The 17,754-nt window shown below is 37.3% G+C and overlaps 1 protein-coding gene across 1 annotated transcript in view; it reads left to right on the top strand.

Annotated features, from left to right (window-relative positions):
- The window catches only part of LOC126148548 (uncharacterized), a 104,873-nt gene that overhangs the window by 60,448 nt on the left and 26,671 nt on the right, over nucleotides 1-17,754 (top strand). The window contains exon 3 of the mRNA XM_049915763.1: nucleotides 15,915-16,143. Coding sequence (XP_049771720.1) covers nucleotides 15,915-16,143 — 229 coding nt within the window. The remainder of the gene's footprint in view (nucleotides 1-15,914; nucleotides 16,144-17,754) is intronic.

The raw sequence follows: 17,754 nt of genomic DNA, 5'->3' as shown, positions 1-17,754 counted from the left end.
GTGGGAATTCAGTAGAATGCAATGTGGTACATGTTGTGTGGGTCAGGATGAAACTTTCAGTAAAATATCACAGACAATAACTACCAAAAGAAGCCTGTTAAAAGCAACCGGTACTTTTTATGTCCCCTGGCCTTAGTGACCTGAGTATTCCTAATAAGGAAAAGTTTGTTTCAAGATAACTTTGTTACTTGGTTTAGTAGGATGGGATGAACTTCTAAACAGGGGCACACAGTAAGAAACAGAATGAAGAAAGGAAGAGCATTTGTCTCATGCAATAAAGGTCACCACAAGTCACTCTGCTGCAATGCAGAATATTCTACTTCGTGAGATACTCCTGCCAAGCACAGTTCAGTTAGAAATGTGAATACCAGATGTTTAGGATCATTTACCTTCAGACAGGCTGTGTCCATTTACCAGGTTTCACAAGCTTGTTTTAGATGGTGGCAGCCAGTCTAGCTTCATCAGAAGATTACTGATTAACAGTTTGAAACTGAAAGTTGTCATGATTCGTCCATTGTCATCCTATGCCTTGAGTATTCATTTGCCACACTGAACTCGTGTCAGCTGGTCCACCTGATAGCTCAAGCAATTGTGCTCACATTACAGTTACCACCTTTGAGAGATCTCATTCATTTTTGAGATATCTGTCAGTACCTGAGGAGTTCAAAACGCAACAAATTTGCAATTCACAACTGATCAATCCCACAGAAGGATACAATGATCTCTCCACTAAACTTGTAACTAGACCATACCATTACTGGAAAACTGTTAAAGACACTCGCCAATATGTGATTCCCCATTACCAGCTTTACTGCCTTCGAAATTTGGCTGGATCCTTAGTGCAACCTAATCAACCTGCCATTCAGTCAATCTTTCAACAACACAGTGCCAAGCTTTTGAGATTTAGAGACAATAGGAATGTGCAGCAATCTGCAATAATCAATGTGTATGAGGAATATCACACCACCTGTTCTATCGAGATTCCCTGAAGGGTAGACTCTTTCCCACAAGAAGTGGCAAATGTTATTCCAGATAACATATGTAAAGCTGAGAAGCACTTCATCATTTTTCAGAAGCATCTGGAGAAGAACAGCTTCCACAGTGCTGCTTAGGACACACAGAAGTCAAATTACATATGAAATGAATACATTGAACTGGCTTTCCCCAAAACTTGGTTGACACTTCTATTTGCCCCATCAAATACTGATAAAAAGAGACTTGGAAGCATTAAGTGGCAAGTTTTATTTGATGGATCTTTGCATGAAAAGGGCTATCCCTCACTTAATTGTGCCTTGGAAAGAGAGCCTAACATTATTCTCAAAGTAATTGCAGTACTCAAGATGAGGACAACTTGATGAGGTAGTTCCAGTACAGAAACCATCACCACATAGCAAATGAAGTGCCTGCAGAGCGTGAATGCACTTATTGCTTCCTATAAATGCTGAGATTCCAAATTCCTGTCTGTGCTTTCCTCTGATTTCAGCGCCAGAAAATGTGTGGTAGCAATTAGAAAGTGATATAAATTCACCTCAACATAACAGCTTTATTTACACAGAACTTACAGATCATGAGTTACATAACACCTTTAGCTACAAATGCAGAGATACAGATACAACTGCAAAATTTTCTGGAGTCACATCATGCGTAAACCACACACTTCCTCTTATTTGCTGTTGCACATCCCTTTAAAAGTGTGGAAGAGAGTTGTGAATAGAGTTCTTATTGACAACACCCTTAAAAACTTCTGAGAGAACTACAGGAGTGTCAGGCACATTTCCTGCTTATGCATTAATTTTAACTTGCTGCTCTGGTGTTCAATTTCATCCACTCACAAATGTTGGTTGTGGTAATTTGCTATATCATAGTTCCCAAACACTACCACATCTGTAAAGAAGATTGAAGACAAACTAATAAATTGGCGGTTGAATACCCTTCATGTGGTCCTATGAGATGACTCACATTCTACATTGATGTGTGCTTCCTTGACAATGTGCAGAATACATTCTCCATGGTCAGGTCGTGAAAGAACAGTGGACTATCTTGACCCACCAATTGTAGTGCCATCATGTCCGAGTAGCATGATGATAAACAGCAGCAAGGATTATATGACATGGGTGTCGTCTGCCACAGTTGTATTTTGATATGACTGTGTAGCCTTACATCCTTTTATCATTCAAATCGACATATACAACAATTCGTGTGTGTGTGTGTGTGTGTGTGTGTGATCTATTGTTGACAAAGGCCTTAATGGCCAAAACTTTATTTGTGACAATCTCTCTGTTGCGCTTATCTGCGACACAGCATCTCCGCTATATGGTGAGTAGCAACTTACCTTTTAATAATATTGTTACATTCCATCCAAGATTTTCCATTGTTTGAAGCCCATGAATGGCTGCAGATGGTCTTCAAGCAGCTGAACATAGTCATTTCCAGTCAATGGTTGGTTCATTTGAACTAGAGGACCCAGTCCATTCCATGTAAACACAGCCCACACCATTATGGAGCCACCTCCAGCTTGCACAATGCCTTGTGCCTTGTTGACAACTTGGGTCCACAGCTTTGTGCGGTCTGTGCCACACCCGAACCCTACCATCAGCTCTTACCAGCTGAAATCAGACTCATCTGAACAGGCCACAGCTTTTCCAGTTGTCTAGGATCCAACTGATAAATGGTCATGAGTCCAGTAGAGGTGCTGCAGGTGATGTCATGCTATTAGCAGAAGTACTTGTGTCGGTCATCTGCTGCCATAGCCCATTAACGTCAGATTTTGCCTCACTATCCTAATGGATACATTGCTCATACATCTCACATTGATTTCTGTTGATATTTCATGCAGTGTTCCTCATCTGTTAGCACTGACAAATCTACACAAATACCACTGCTCTTGGTTATTATGGGAAGGCCACCACCCACTACATTGTCCGTAGTGAGAAGTAGTAATGCCTGTAATTTGGTATTTTCAGCACACTCTTGACATTGTGGATCTCTGAATATTGAATTCCCTAATGATTTCTGAACTGGAATGACCCATGCATCTAGCTCCAACTATCATTCCGCATTCAAAGTTTGTTAAAGTCCGTGTCACATTGGAAGGCAGCCCAGTTTTCAGCCATTCTGTGTATCCCCCTCCACTAGCCACTGTCAGCCAATAATATTCATTCTCTTTACGAGTGGCTAGCAGTGACTTACAGCTACACAATGAGAATCTCACTCCTACATGCTGCACTGTTGCCGTACTTCGTGACAACTGAATTATTCATTCAACTGTCAGTTTTTCTGTATTTTTTTCCTTGTAGCAGTATAGGTGTGAATGCGTATCTGTAATAAGTGTAAGTGATGGCAACAAATGTGAAGTGCTTCATAGGCAGGCGAGGTGGATTATTTACTGCATTTATAGCTTTTTCAAATGTGAACTTGAATTAGGTCTCCTGTTGTTGACATTTGAAGACACAAGAATGGACTCCAGAACCATGTGGTGCTTGCAAGAGAATTGTAAACAAAAGTGTGAGAGCTGTAGGAACAGTAAAAAAATAGAAGTGACAGTGGCATTGTGATGTAGATTTTGGAACAAAGAAATAATATTTCTTAGTTTTAAAGACTCGTGGGTTAAGAAATGTGTTTGTCAACATATCAGTTGCATACATAGTAAGAGAATTTCCTAGCCTTTTTGAGTAGGACTTTGTATCCTTTGAATTATGCAGACTATAATGTTCAACATATTGCCCAAGGATAAGTTAAGCTTCTCCCACCATGTCGTATGCTCTAACAGCACACGACAATGCAGCTAGATAAATTTATCAGAAGTCCAATATTTCCACATGTAAACCCCTGTCATTTTCAAGGCACGTACTGGATAAGGCCCTAAAATGACAGTAACTGTTACTTGTCGAGATATCGGTGGATTTCGATGTTATCGGTGAGATTCTCTGGAGTTATTCGCAGATGTCGGTTAGTTGTTCACTTGTTCAGTGGATTATAAATGTGGTCCCTGACTGGGATGTCAAACAAATTAGTTTACACTCATAATGCCCATTAACAGTGAAAAATATGACAACTTACTGACCATTTTTACAGTAGTCTTTTCATTAGTCTTTTTTACCACTAAGTCTTTTTTTATGCACAGTGATTACACTTAACTACAGTCAAACACATCAACATACACACCTTACACACATTTTTAAAAATCGTATTGAGTAGAAGCAGTTGTCAAGCAAATATAATGATTTTGGTTTGTGCATGAAGTTAATTTTGTTGTTTATTAAATTTTTATTTATAATACAGTTCAAATCACAACAAATGATAATTATTGCAAGCAGTTTCAATGTTCTTGTCATTAGACAATCGCCGTTTTGAAAAAATTGTACTTCACTTCTTCACAAAGCTGTGTCAGCTGTTCTTGCCTCCCGACTACACGCAGAATAAATCTGTGGAGCAGTGGATGCAACGTCGTCAAGACATGAATTAATATTTCTCTGATGACTGATCGAAATTGGTTTTAGTATTTACTATTACCCTCATAAATTTGAACATACAATAACTATACTATAGGCAAATGAGCCTGACCATTGTCCGCAGCAACGCAGTTCAGCAACGTGGACTTTGTTTGCTCACTCTCTGCTGCTGTGCATGCACAGTTCTCATCCATTGACTGCTCTGCCTCTATGCACAGAAGCACCATGTTATGTGACACAAGCTATAATTCCCGTCATGTGGCCATAATCACGTCAGAAACCTTTTCACATGAATCAAATGAGTACAAATGACAGACCGCCACAGTACAAATGAGAGACCACCATGCACTGCCCTTTTATACCTTGCGTATATGTGCACATCGCTATCCCATGACTTTTATCACCTCTGTGCATATCGTTTGAGAGTTATTGGCTCAGGTGGCTTTGTTCCAGGTGATTGCATTTAGTTTTTATGCGCATTTCCTCAGTCTTATGTGTTGCATGTCATGTGAATTGATGATGATGGGTGTCTGGGAACAATGTGTGTGCATGAACTTTGTTTCAGACTCAGAAAAGCCGCCACCTAACACATGTCATGTTGAAGGAAGCATTTTGGGAAGACGCCTTTGGTCACAGTCAGATTTACGACTGTTTGAAATCTTTTCAAGGTGGCAGACTATGATTTTTATTTAGGATGTCCATTAACTGGCATTACACCTGAAAGTGTCACTGCCGTTTGGAATACAATGCTGGAAGATTGCACACAGACCATCCAGGATATATGCGATGTTGTGGGGCTGTCTTATGGGATACATCGGAGGATTCTGTCTGAGGAAAGTGGTGCAAGGGCAATTGGTTTCTTCATCATAATAATGCGAGGTCATACAACACTGCGTTGATCATCTGGGAGTTTCTGGTGAAAAACAGAATGACAGCTGTTTCTAATCTGCGATATTCACCCGACCTAGCAGTGTGACTTTTTGAATTCCTCAGAATGAAACTCAAGTTAAAAAGGAAAATATTTCACGCAGTTGAGGAGGTTCAAAGTGGTATGAAACAGACTCACAAAAAATGTGTTCCAAGGGGCTTTCACTTGTGTATCAAGATGGCGCATAAGCGAATAGCCCAAACATTGAAATCTGTGAAAAACTTTGGGCCGATATCTGCCTCATAGAACCAATGTCAGTTTTCAAGCCACTCAGCTCGTCATCAAAGCATCTGTAGAATACTAGCTCATCGTCAAAGCAGCTGTAGAATACTGTGTAAAGTAAGAGATGCATCACCCTCAGTTGCTAAGATTTAGTGGCAGCTGGTGTAAGTGAGCTGAAAGGAGAGTGGCAGAATGAATGTCCACAGAGGGTGAACAGTAACAACATAATTATAAATGGTGAGTTTGAAAAAAATATTGCATTCATAGTGTCTTTCAATTTACCAGTAATTTGCTAGAATATATAATAGCAGGATTTCTCTGTTTAAGGTTTAGCTGGCCAATCCTAATCATCTACATTGCTGTATGTGCCAACACTTGGTTGTATCACCCTATGTGAGGTTAATGGTTTACAGATGCACATGAAAACGGAAGATAATATACATCACCTCCATTTCGTGCAAGCTGCTCTGGTAAACAACGGGAGTATAGAAAGGCAAATTTACAGTGAGGAGGAATGGAATGTAAAGAAGTTGGAAGATTATAAAGCAGCAGTCATATGCAGATTGATGATAGTTCAGAGGCTGTAACACTATCAGTCTTTTCTTATGCGTCTCTCATCAAAAATGCTGGCGCCAGAGTAGGCTGCTCAGTACAGACTGACTCATTTGACGGTAGTATGAACATGAATAAACATGTGTACATGCAAATGTGGTTGTGAAAGGAAGAGTCCTGAAGTCTCCTGCAAGCAAACATCATCCAAAGACAATGCAGTATTTTCACAAACTGGCAAAGCTACTCAGCAAAAAGAAGAGAGGAATAGTGTCTCTCCATTAACTGCCTCCATGCAAGAAGTGAAATGAAATGCACTGATCAGTGCATACAGTCATTGTAGAAAGAGTGACATGGTTGAGGAAAGAACTAAAGGTGGTGTAGCTGTGTCTGTTGAGGGTATTTTCACAGCTTGATCTGTCTCTCACAATATTGGTAGGTGCCATCTCCGTTCATGTATCATAAGTGGTTTCAGGGAGAATCTCTCACCCCTTGACAACCTGACTCATCTGGAAGTGACAATTTAGGGACTTTCCTTTGCATGCAGTACTTCAAAAGTATATTCTTCTACGTCAAAAATACTTATGGCAATCTTATGATACAACATCCTAAAGTTTCTGTGGCAAACTCCCACTTCAACCTTTCTCAAAGAACCATCTTCCAGTTATCACATTGGGTGTGCAGTTTGTAAATCTGTACAACAGTTCACTGTTCTACCTTGTGGTGTGCTGAGCATTGCTTTCTTTGCTGTTTTGTAACATTACAGTTAGCACAGAAAAAAAGACCCGTGAAATACTTCCTATTCATTGATGGTTTCATGATTTATTTCCCCCAATATTATAATGGTAACTCATCAGTTTATAGTTTATAGACTGGAAAAGAGAATCCTGCAAATAGAAGCTTAGTATTTTTATTAGGAAAAAAAGGAAGACAGTATGTGAATTGTATCTGCAGTTGGTGAAATTTTGATGCAGTGTTGTTGCAACTTAATGGCTTCATTTTTAATTTTGACAACACTGTGAAATTTCTGGGTTTCTTATTCAATGCAAATCTCACCTGGATTTGTTTTCATTGGGAACAGAGTGATCCATGGCCATATCAATGAGATCCAAGGTAGGAGGAAGGGCTGCACCAGTCATGAATTTTAATATTTTTTATTGCAAATCAATTTCATCTGTTTTGTAGCTATCTTCACTGATACATGAATAAAAGGACATAATGAGACTCGGCATTAAAATATAAATGAAAACTAGGTCACAAGTACATCAGCTTGTAAACTGTAAATTTACATACCAGTAATATTCAAGTCATGATGACTCTTCATCAATAAAATCGCACATTGTATCACTTGACATTAGAGGTAACAAACAGTTAAACTTGCTGTTTACATTTCCATGCAGTTAATGTCATAAGTAGCAAGCTCAGTTTAACTGTTTGTTATCTTTAATGTCAAGTGGTACCATGCGTGATCTTATTTACAATGAGTTGTCATGACTTGGATATAATTTTACGGAAATGTATGGTATACGGATTGATGTATTTGTGGCCTGGTTTTAATGTATATTTTAATGCCTGATGCTCATTATGTGCACGTAGCACTGAATATAGCAACACAATGGCTGAAATGGATCTACAGTAAACACATTAAAAGTTTATGATTGATGCTGCCCTTCCCCCTATCTTGGCTCTCACCTGGGTTCTATTCCAGAAAAAAATTAAGGTGAGAGTGTTGAAGGCCACGAATGTCTTGAAGAGCTTCAGCAGGAGAATCTGACGACGAAAGAGGTACTGTCTATTTAGATTAGATTTACTTTCATTCCAATTGATCCGTAGTGAGGAGGTCCTCCAGGATGTGGAAAAACAACAATACATGACAAATATTTACAACTAGAACAAATAAGCTAATGTACCATTCCACAGGTCCCAAGTGGAATGATCGTCATTTTTTAATGAACACTAAGAGTCATTTTACAAATACTAATGCACTGAATTTAAAATAAAAAAGTTTTTTATTTATTTATAAGGTAATAAACATGTAATACAACTACTGTAATACTTATTTACAATGAACACATTACTGCACTGAAATGGTGCAGAAGTTAGATTATACTTACACACACACACACACACACAAATTTTCAGTGAACACATTACTGCACTGAAATTGTGCAGAAGTTATGTTGTACTTATATACAAATCAGTTGATTTTACTAAGAAATTCATCAATGGAGTAGAAGGAGTTGGCCACCAATAAATCCTTTAGGCTTCTCTTAAAATGAATTTCATTGGTTGTTAAGCTTTTTATGGCTGCTGGCAAGTTATTGAAAATGTGTGTTCCTGAATAATGCACACCTTTTTGTACAAGACTAAGTGACTTTAAATCCTTGTGAAGATTATTCTTATTTCTAGTATTGATTCCATGAATTGAGCTGTTGGTTTGAAAAAGTGATATATTTTTAATGACAAATTTCATTAAGGAATAAATATATTGGGAAGCTGTAGTTAGTATCCCTAGTTCCCTAAACAGGCTTCTGCAGGATGTTCTTGAGTTCACACCACATATAATTCTTACTGCATGTTTTTGTGCCCGGAAAACTTTAGCTTGGCTTGATGAATTACCCCAAAAAATAATCCCATATGACTTTATGGAATGAAAGTAAGCATAGTATGCCAGATTTTTCATTTTTATATCCCCTATGTCTGACAAAATTCACATTGCAAACAGAGATTTGTTAAGACGCTTCAGCAGTTCTGTGGTGTGCTCCTCCCAGTTGAATTTATTATCAAGCTGTAATCCCAAGAATTTAACACTGTCCACTTCTTCTATCTTCTTGTCATCGTATGTTAGACATATACTCTTGGGACACCCCTTACAAGTTCTGAACTGCATGTAGTGTGTTTTTTCAAAGTTTAGTGACAAAGAATTGGCTAGGAACCACTGATTAATGTCCACAAATATTTTATTGGCTGATCTTTCTAAGACCACACTTGATTTGCTATTTATTGCAATGCTTGTATCATCGGCAAACAAAACAAACTTGGCATCTGGTAATGTTACTGATGAAAGGTCATTGGTATACACAAGAAAAAGTAAGGGCCCCAAAATGGAACCTTGTGGGACCCCACATGTAATTAGTTCCCAGTTGGATGATGCCTGATAGCTTGATACATGTCTATTTCCTAATAACACCCTTTGTTTCCTGCCAGAGATATAAGATTTGAACCATTTTGCAGCATTTCCTGTTACGCTATAATATTCTAGTTTACTTAAAAGGATATTGTGATTTACACAGTCAAATGCCTTTGACAGATCACAAAATATACCAGTTGCCTGCAATTTTTTGTCTAATGAATTAAGCACATTTTCACTGTAAGTGTAGATAGCCTTCTCAATATCAGAACCTTTTAGAAATCCAAACTGTGACTTTGACAGTATGTTATTTGAGATAAGATGGTTATAAAGACGACTGTACATTACTTTTTCGAAAATTTTTGAGAATGCTGGCAACAGTGAAATTGGACGGAAATTTGATGCTATTTCTTTATCTCCCTTCTTAAACAGTGGCTTAACTTCAGCGTATTTCAGCCATTCAGGAAATATTCCACTGATAAACGACTGGTTACACAGATAGCTTAATATGTTACTTAGCTCAGAATCACATTCTTTAATTAACTTTGTTGATATTTCATCATACCCACTAGATGTTTTTGATTTTAAAGATTTTATGATGGACATTATTTCTGTTGGGGTAGTGAGGGTCAAATTCATATTATGGAAGTTACTTGAAATGTCTGGTCTAAGGTAATCCATAGCAGCATCTACCGAACCTGACAACCCCATCTTTTCAGTAACAGTTATAAAATGTTTGTTAAAAAGTTCTGCAACACTATACACATCTGTCACCAATGTATCATTTACTCTTAATGCTATTTGTTCCTCTTCATGTCTGGTTCTACCAGTCTCCTCCTTCACTATATCCCATATTGTCTTTATTTTGTTATCTGATATGACTATCTTTTCCTTGTAATATATTTGCTTTGACATCCGTATTACAGTCTTTAATATTTTGCAGTATTTCTTATAATGTGCTATAGCATCAACATTGGAAATGTTTCGGATTGACAGATTATTTTTTTCTCATAGATCATTCTGACTAGAACATACTTGATTACTGATAAAGTGTTTACAGATCTTCTCAACTGTTTTATTTGAAAATGTTGAAAGTACAATTAGAACTGCAATTAAAAATTATAGAACAAGGCTTATTGCTGCCCTTTGTGTAGAAGTTGGTGAAATGCTTCTAACCTTTTTGATGCCATATCCTCAAGTGAGTTGCAACCAATGACTTCATGAAATATTTTCACAAATGCTGTATTTCACAAACAGTAAATATAGCACATAGTAATTACAGCAATTATCAAACTTAACAAGCTCTTTACCACGCTAGATTTTCAACATTGGTGCGGAGGCTGTTGTTAGGAGGCTACCAGAAAACCCATGCAACTCAGCCAAACTCATTATCAATTAAAGCAGTCCATCTGTAAAGAATCTACACACATACTGATGAACATAGTAAAGAATTATAGTTGATCGTTGGGAAAATACTCATTGCCTTCTCTGAAAACTACCTAGCACAGATAGTTTGGAAGCCTGCCTTGATGGAAATATAGTGCATCTAATGTCAACAAATATACCTGTCCTCTTTGAGGATCTTCACATTGCAGCTGGTGTCAGGTGACTGTGAGGTTGTTGTACCAACTATGATTACCAAAGTATAAAGGACAACTGAAATCAGTAGAAAGATTTATATATTCAAGAAACTAGATAAACAAGCAGTTGTGTCACATTTTATGAGAAACTTGAAAAGTCCATCTCTAGACAGGTGCATATACAAGAACCATGGCTGAAGTACAGAAAAAACAGTGGACCATAGACTGGACAGATATGTATCTTGTAAAACAGTTCATGATGGAAGGGATTCTTTATTGTATATGGTCACTGCCAAAAGAAACTACCGAAGAAACAGAGACTAGTGCATGGGAGGTGTAAAACAAAGTTAGGGCCAGAGGTAGAGAGATGCTACAAGAAACGGGTTTGGCTGACCAGAAGGCAGTGCATGATGCCTTAAACAACTACTTTAACAGAATATTAACAGACACTTGTGAATTTCATGGGAATTGTAATTAAAGACAGCAAAGCAAAAGCAGAAATGTTGAACCCATTTTCAGATGTTCATTTATGAAAGAAAATCTAAGAGTATTGCCCCACATTATGGTGCCATTACAAAAATGAATGAAAAAGTTCTCATTGCCTGCTGCATTAAAAAACTGTTGAAATTGCTGGACTGGAATAAAGCTCTATTGTCAGATAGATCACTATTATAAAGAATTTGCAGGCTATAATAAAATGTAGATCCTTGGACAAATTACTGGGCCCACTATAAAGAAGAAAGCAGATCTGTATACAAACATATATGGTTTTTAAAGATGAATGTGTATGTTCACATACTAGTGTAAACTTTGGCTATTACTTCATTGTCATGCTGTATGCAACAGAAATCCACAAAGTTCACAGATATGTGTTTATGCATGTTGACATCAAAATGGAGATCCTTCGTTAACCAACAGTAGGCTCTGTTATACCAGAATGTTTCTTGGATTCTTTTGTTACAAAAATAAATTTCTTTTTCAGTAAGTGTATATCTTACGACAGTATAATAATAATAATAATTTTATTGTCATTCGGCCATTACAGAAATAGACAACGTCATATACATACTAAAATACAATTAATAGTTTGAAAGAAACAACAGGTTTCTTGTTAACATTATAGTATTATATTACAGTTGATAAATTCTCTTATGTCATAGAATGGGTGGAGGACTAGCCAGTCATGAATTGTTTGTTTGAATAATTGTTCAGGTAATTCTTGAACAGATTGAGGAAGATTATTAAATAATTCGTACCCCATGATTTCGTAGCTGTTGAGTGACTTTGACAATCTGTGGTAAGGAATATAGAGGCACCTATTCCTTCTTCTATTGTGGCTGTGTACATTTTCTCTGGTTTTTGTGTCTGGTAATTTCTTCTTCGTATAAATTAGAACATAGTATATGTACAAGTTTATAACTGTCATGATTTTCTGTTCACAGAACAATGGTTTACAGTGTGCCTTATATGCAGAACCAGTAATTATCCTAATAGCTATTTTTTGCAGTATTAATATGTCATGTACACAGCTAGAGTTCCCCCACAAAATAATTCCATATGTTATTATACTTTGAAAGAATGAAAAATAGGATGTTCTAACATATTTTTCAGGAACACAATCCATAAGTCGCCTTAACAGGTAAATAACTCTTGACAATTTACCACTAATATATTGTACATGTTGACCCCAAGATAATTTATCATCAATGTATACCCCCAAAAATTTGACATAACTTGGATCATCTGACAGAAGCTTGTCTCTAAGACTACAGACCATCTGCTGTGTTTAGTTTTCATTCAGCAGGAATCCATTTGCCTTGAACCAATAGGATGCTTGGTCAATTGTCTTTTCTGCACAAGTTTAACTACACATCTAACAACATCAGTAGACAGATAACGTAAACCGCAAATATCAGGTGTAAGTATAAATGCGTTTATCAAATTACTTCCGGTCATGAGGAAAACTTTGCATTAATTGCAATTATTTTTCTATAATTATATGAACAGTAACCTCTAATATAATGAAGCAGTGGACCTCATATGTTCATCCAGAATCTCAAAATCGTGGTCTTTCACTTCCACATTTAAATTTTGAGGATAGTTAACAGTTTGTTGAACCACTGTAGTTAGTTCATCCAAAAAAGAAATCTTTTGTAATAAGAATGATTCCACTATGATCTGACTTCAAAACTCGTGAAATATGGCTTTAGACTCTTCATTTATTTTCTGTTTCAAATATCTGACAGAAACATCATAGATGCCATCATACATCTGGTGATATTTTCCAAACCTGTCTTCTAAATTATCAGTCTGCCTTTACAAGACAGAATGTAGCTCTGCACCTTTGTATGGATTCAGTTATTACCCAAATCAATGGTAGCATCAATTATGTGTGTAGGGTCATAATATGTCTCTGTGCTCAATCCACATAGTGACATTTTTTGAGACCACTTGCCTAGCCACTGTGAAAACTTTTGCATAAAACTGAAAATATGGGCAGAATTTAGTGTAATTGGCTCCTGATATCTGTTCTTCATCTTTTGTCCTTCCAGCAAAGGTTTTATACTGACATCCTACCACTTGCAAATCAGCTCAGTAAGGCTGTACATCTCTAGTGCTCAGGGAGTTTATTGGGAGCAAATTCGTTAAGAACAAAGGCTGTAGAAGAATTACAAATTTTGAGAGCAAGTTTAACAAGTGCAGTGAGCTACAAAGATTTCAGAGTCAATGTTTTACCAAATTGTAATAAGTTCCTTTTTTAAGCATTTACTGTCTTTTCAGAGACTTGACAACTGCACTGCCACCAGCTATTTCAAAACTAAATGATGGGAATTTTATAACTTGCTCGCTCTGATTCAACCAGTTGTTATGTACACACATTAAAATATGGACACTGTAAGAAAAGATGCACTACTGCTGATGACAACTGCTTTGCTAGAAATGGGGATGTTCAGTTTTAATCTTTATCCCGGGAGGATCAATAAAATATGACATGGCCTTTCTTTTACGTGAGCTACTGTCAAAAAGCAGCTCCAACAAACTGAGATGCTACTTCCTTCGTGTTACTGATGACTCTCCTAGTGCATCTGAACAAAAAATGTGCTACAATGGTTTAGGTGCTAAAATTCAGCTCCATTATGATGCTGTGTTTGCAGGCTGTAAATTATGAAGACATTTGCACTAGGTGCATATTCAGTACCAGAATGTTCTTGCCCTACAATATTACCACCATTATAATTCAGCTGTGACTTTCACTGTATTTCATCAGTAAGAAACAATTCTACCCTATCACCAGCACCGAGCATTCAGACATTTATGGTCTAATAACCAACAAAATATGATGTATTCTGCTTTGTTATGGCACTTGCAGAAAAATACTACACAGGCATGACAGTGTTAGAAGGCTTGGTAACATTAACACAGCAGTACTTCATAGAAATTTGTGTAAGTGTGATGAAATTGGATGAAGCAATTAACACAAGATTATCATTTCTCACATATATCTTGTCTTGATATTGCTAAACAAGCTAATTTGCTCTAAGGAAAGTTTTACACTTTCTATCTTACCTGGCAACTGCAATGAAATATTTTGCAGTAACATATTCACAGGCCTGCCCGGTTAACTGTGCATTCTAATGCACAGCTTTCCGGATTGGGAAGGAGCGACTGGTTCTCGGCACAAATCCGCCCGGCAGACTTGTGTCGAGCTCCAGTGAGCCGGCCAGTCTGTGGATGGCTTTTAGGTGATTTTCCATCTGCCTCAGTGAATGTGGGCTGGTTCCCCTTATTCCTCCTCAGCTACACTACCTCGGCGATTGCTGTGCAAACAAGTTCGCCACATACGCATACACTACCATTACTTTACCATGCAAACGTAGGGGCTGCACTCGTCTGGTGTGAAACATTCCCTGGAGGGGGGGAGGGGGGGGGGGCGCTCCGGGGGCCGAACCCTACAATAACCTTGAAAGAGTGGTTCGGTGTGGGGACTACGGTAGTCATCGTGGGGTTGTGGACCACTGCAACTGCGGCGGGGATGGAGCCTCTCCATCGTTTCTAGGCCCTTGGTTAACATACAATACAACATGTTCACAAGACATATATCTTATTTAGTACTACAATCATCTGCACAGCTAAACCTCATACTTGTTTCTTCAAGTCTCGAGCTCTCTAGCAAATCATTTCAGTGTTTTGGCCAGATGAATGGCCATATTAGCCAGAATACAGAAATAACAGTATATAATACTACATTCATGGAAGTATTTTCATTTTATAGTCTGATGAAAACTTCAAGGTATTTTCTGTAGGATTTTCAACTTGAAATTTAGTTTGTGTCATCAGAGCACTTTCCACAGGATTTTTTGCTTGGAATTTGGTTTTTGCACAGCCCTTCCATTATAGATGAGCTGAAAACTGTTCCATTATAGATGAGCTGAAAACTGCAATTTTAGTGTTTTGGTTTAGTTCAGTTTAGTTTTTTGCATATTCCATGGATCATAATTGTGACTTCTCTCTTACGATGTGGAACAAATCAGTTTTACAATTATCATACACTTTCTCATTGAAAAACATGGCCACATGTCGAATATTTACATGATTGTTCTAAGCTGCTCCTTAAATGCAAGCATACGCACGCGTGCGCGTGTGCACACACACACAGCATTTTATTACACATTCAGAAATTCGCCTATGGAGTAGTAGTCAAGAAGGCAATGCTATCAGTTTTTGTTTGAAGATAATTTAATTTTGTTCTCTATTAAATTTGATGATTTTTATGTATTTTTTGTAAACAGTTCATCACAAAAAGTTCTTGGAGGTGATAGAATTTACTTTATCTGGACTGCGAATCTTGAAGAAATTTATTATTCCTTAACTCTCTCAGTAACCATATTACAGTATGACCATAATTTACAGTATGACCATTAATCTGACAAAACTTATAATTTATTACTTTGTTTACGTTCTGCTCCAAGGAACTTACCATAATTTAATAACATATATAGATGTACCTACTTCATTTTGACTAAACAAACAATTATGAATTTACACTCTTGTAGGAAATGTTCGGCCATGAAAAGATATTTGTGTTCAATCGTGCATTTCGGCCTGATGGTGAACATGGAGATAATATGTTAGCTAACCAAAATATCACACAATATGTACAACCTGGGGATGAAGTACTAGTCACAGTTTATCGTAATTCTCCAGAATTTCACTATCAGATTGAGTGGAGTGCTCGGGATGCGTGGCCTGCTAGAACACGATTTACAGCACATCATCAGAAAGGTACTACATACTGTTTGTTCTTAGTTGTAAATTAACTATATTGATCATTGTGCTATTTTTGTCTTTTTCAATGTTTAGTGCATTTTGCAAGGTACACATGCAGTGCTGCGGGGCAATTGGTATGGTTGAAAATGAACAAAACAGTGTAGACAATTTTATTGTTTCAACAGTCTTATGCTGTTCATTTTATCAACTGTGTGTATTTTATCTACAGGATTTTTATCGAGATATGTGTATGTGGAGAATGCCTTTTATGCTTTGAATTCATGTAATATAACATGGCAGTTTTACCACAAGCTCCATAAGATCAGATGATGGCAGTATAAGACTGTTGAAACCTGTGGTCTTGGAACAATAAAAGTGTCTACACTGTGATCGCAGCATGTGAAGTGTGTTCGCTTAGTACCTCTTTGAAGTACAACAATTCACATATGGTTGTGAAATTGTGTGTTGGGGGGGGGGGGGGGGGGGGGCAACTGAGAGTCAAAATTATGACCAATAAATAAATAAAAAAATTGAGATCATTAAAGTCTCTGCACCAATGAAGATCAGAAGATCTTCTCAGGCAGTTCATGCTCACATTATATAAGAAGATAAAAGAACTCATTGAAGGATTACTTACAATTGTCACTAAAGGTGGTAATGGGAACTTTAGTAGAACACATGAAGTAGAACAATGACTTTGCAGTTGGGAACTTAATGTGTCATAATCATAATAACAGAATGCAGTGTGAAGAAGAACAAAATGCTTGATCTTGAACACATTCTCCCAGAAGAAAACAAATAGCAAATATACTTGTTAGTTTCACATTCCATAGGTCATTTGCACGATAAACTGTAATGATGTGCAGTGAGGCATTTTTCATTCACATCACAAATTAATTTGTAAATTGCTGAACATTTATAAGGTGTGTTTTTGTTAAAAATAGGTGGAGTTGTCAAGGACATTGGCTGTGATGGGCATTGATTTAAATCTATGGGAAAAGTTGAAAATTTGTGCCAGACCATTATTCAAACATTGGTCTCACGGACTACCATAGCATGCCTCTTGTCAGACCTAAATTCTCAACTTATCCACATACTACCAATGTAGTGCCCTTTGCCAATTATCCTCACGACTCACAGCATTTTGCTGATTCCCATAAGAGTTTGAGGCTGGTGTGCATCTGCTCTGCAGAGAGATCATTGGGCATCCTCGCCGTAATTCTGTAATTGTATATGTGATGTCTGTTCGTTCGATCTGTTTTCAAATTTTACTTTGCTGTCTGACAGGTATTTTACACTACTAGGTCAATTATCAGAAATTTTAGTTGCAGCATTGTGCACCCCTTGTGAAGACAACCTTAATGTAGAGTAATGAATGTAATTTTCCCTTCTGGTATGGTAATTATATATATCATTGTCACTTTTGAGCTGCAGTGGATTAGTTACAACAAGCTTCATGAGGTGACAAATATACTATACTATGAAGCAGCAGACAGAATGCTCAATCCCTTAGATGTCCAAAAGATTCTCATGGTTGAACGCCACAAATTATACTAACAGCACATTTTCGAGTAATGAAGACTTCCTTTCTTAAAGATGAACTACCCCCGAACATTTTTCCATGTG

This window comes from Schistocerca cancellata, chromosome 2 (genome assembly GCF_023864275.1).
Source record: "Schistocerca cancellata isolate TAMUIC-IGC-003103 chromosome 2, iqSchCanc2.1, whole genome shotgun sequence".
Taxonomy (NCBI): Eukaryota; Metazoa; Arthropoda; class Insecta; order Orthoptera; family Acrididae; genus Schistocerca; species Schistocerca cancellata.
The sequence above is the reverse complement of the archived record's forward strand: the minus strand, read 5'-3'. Positions and strand labels throughout refer to the sequence as shown.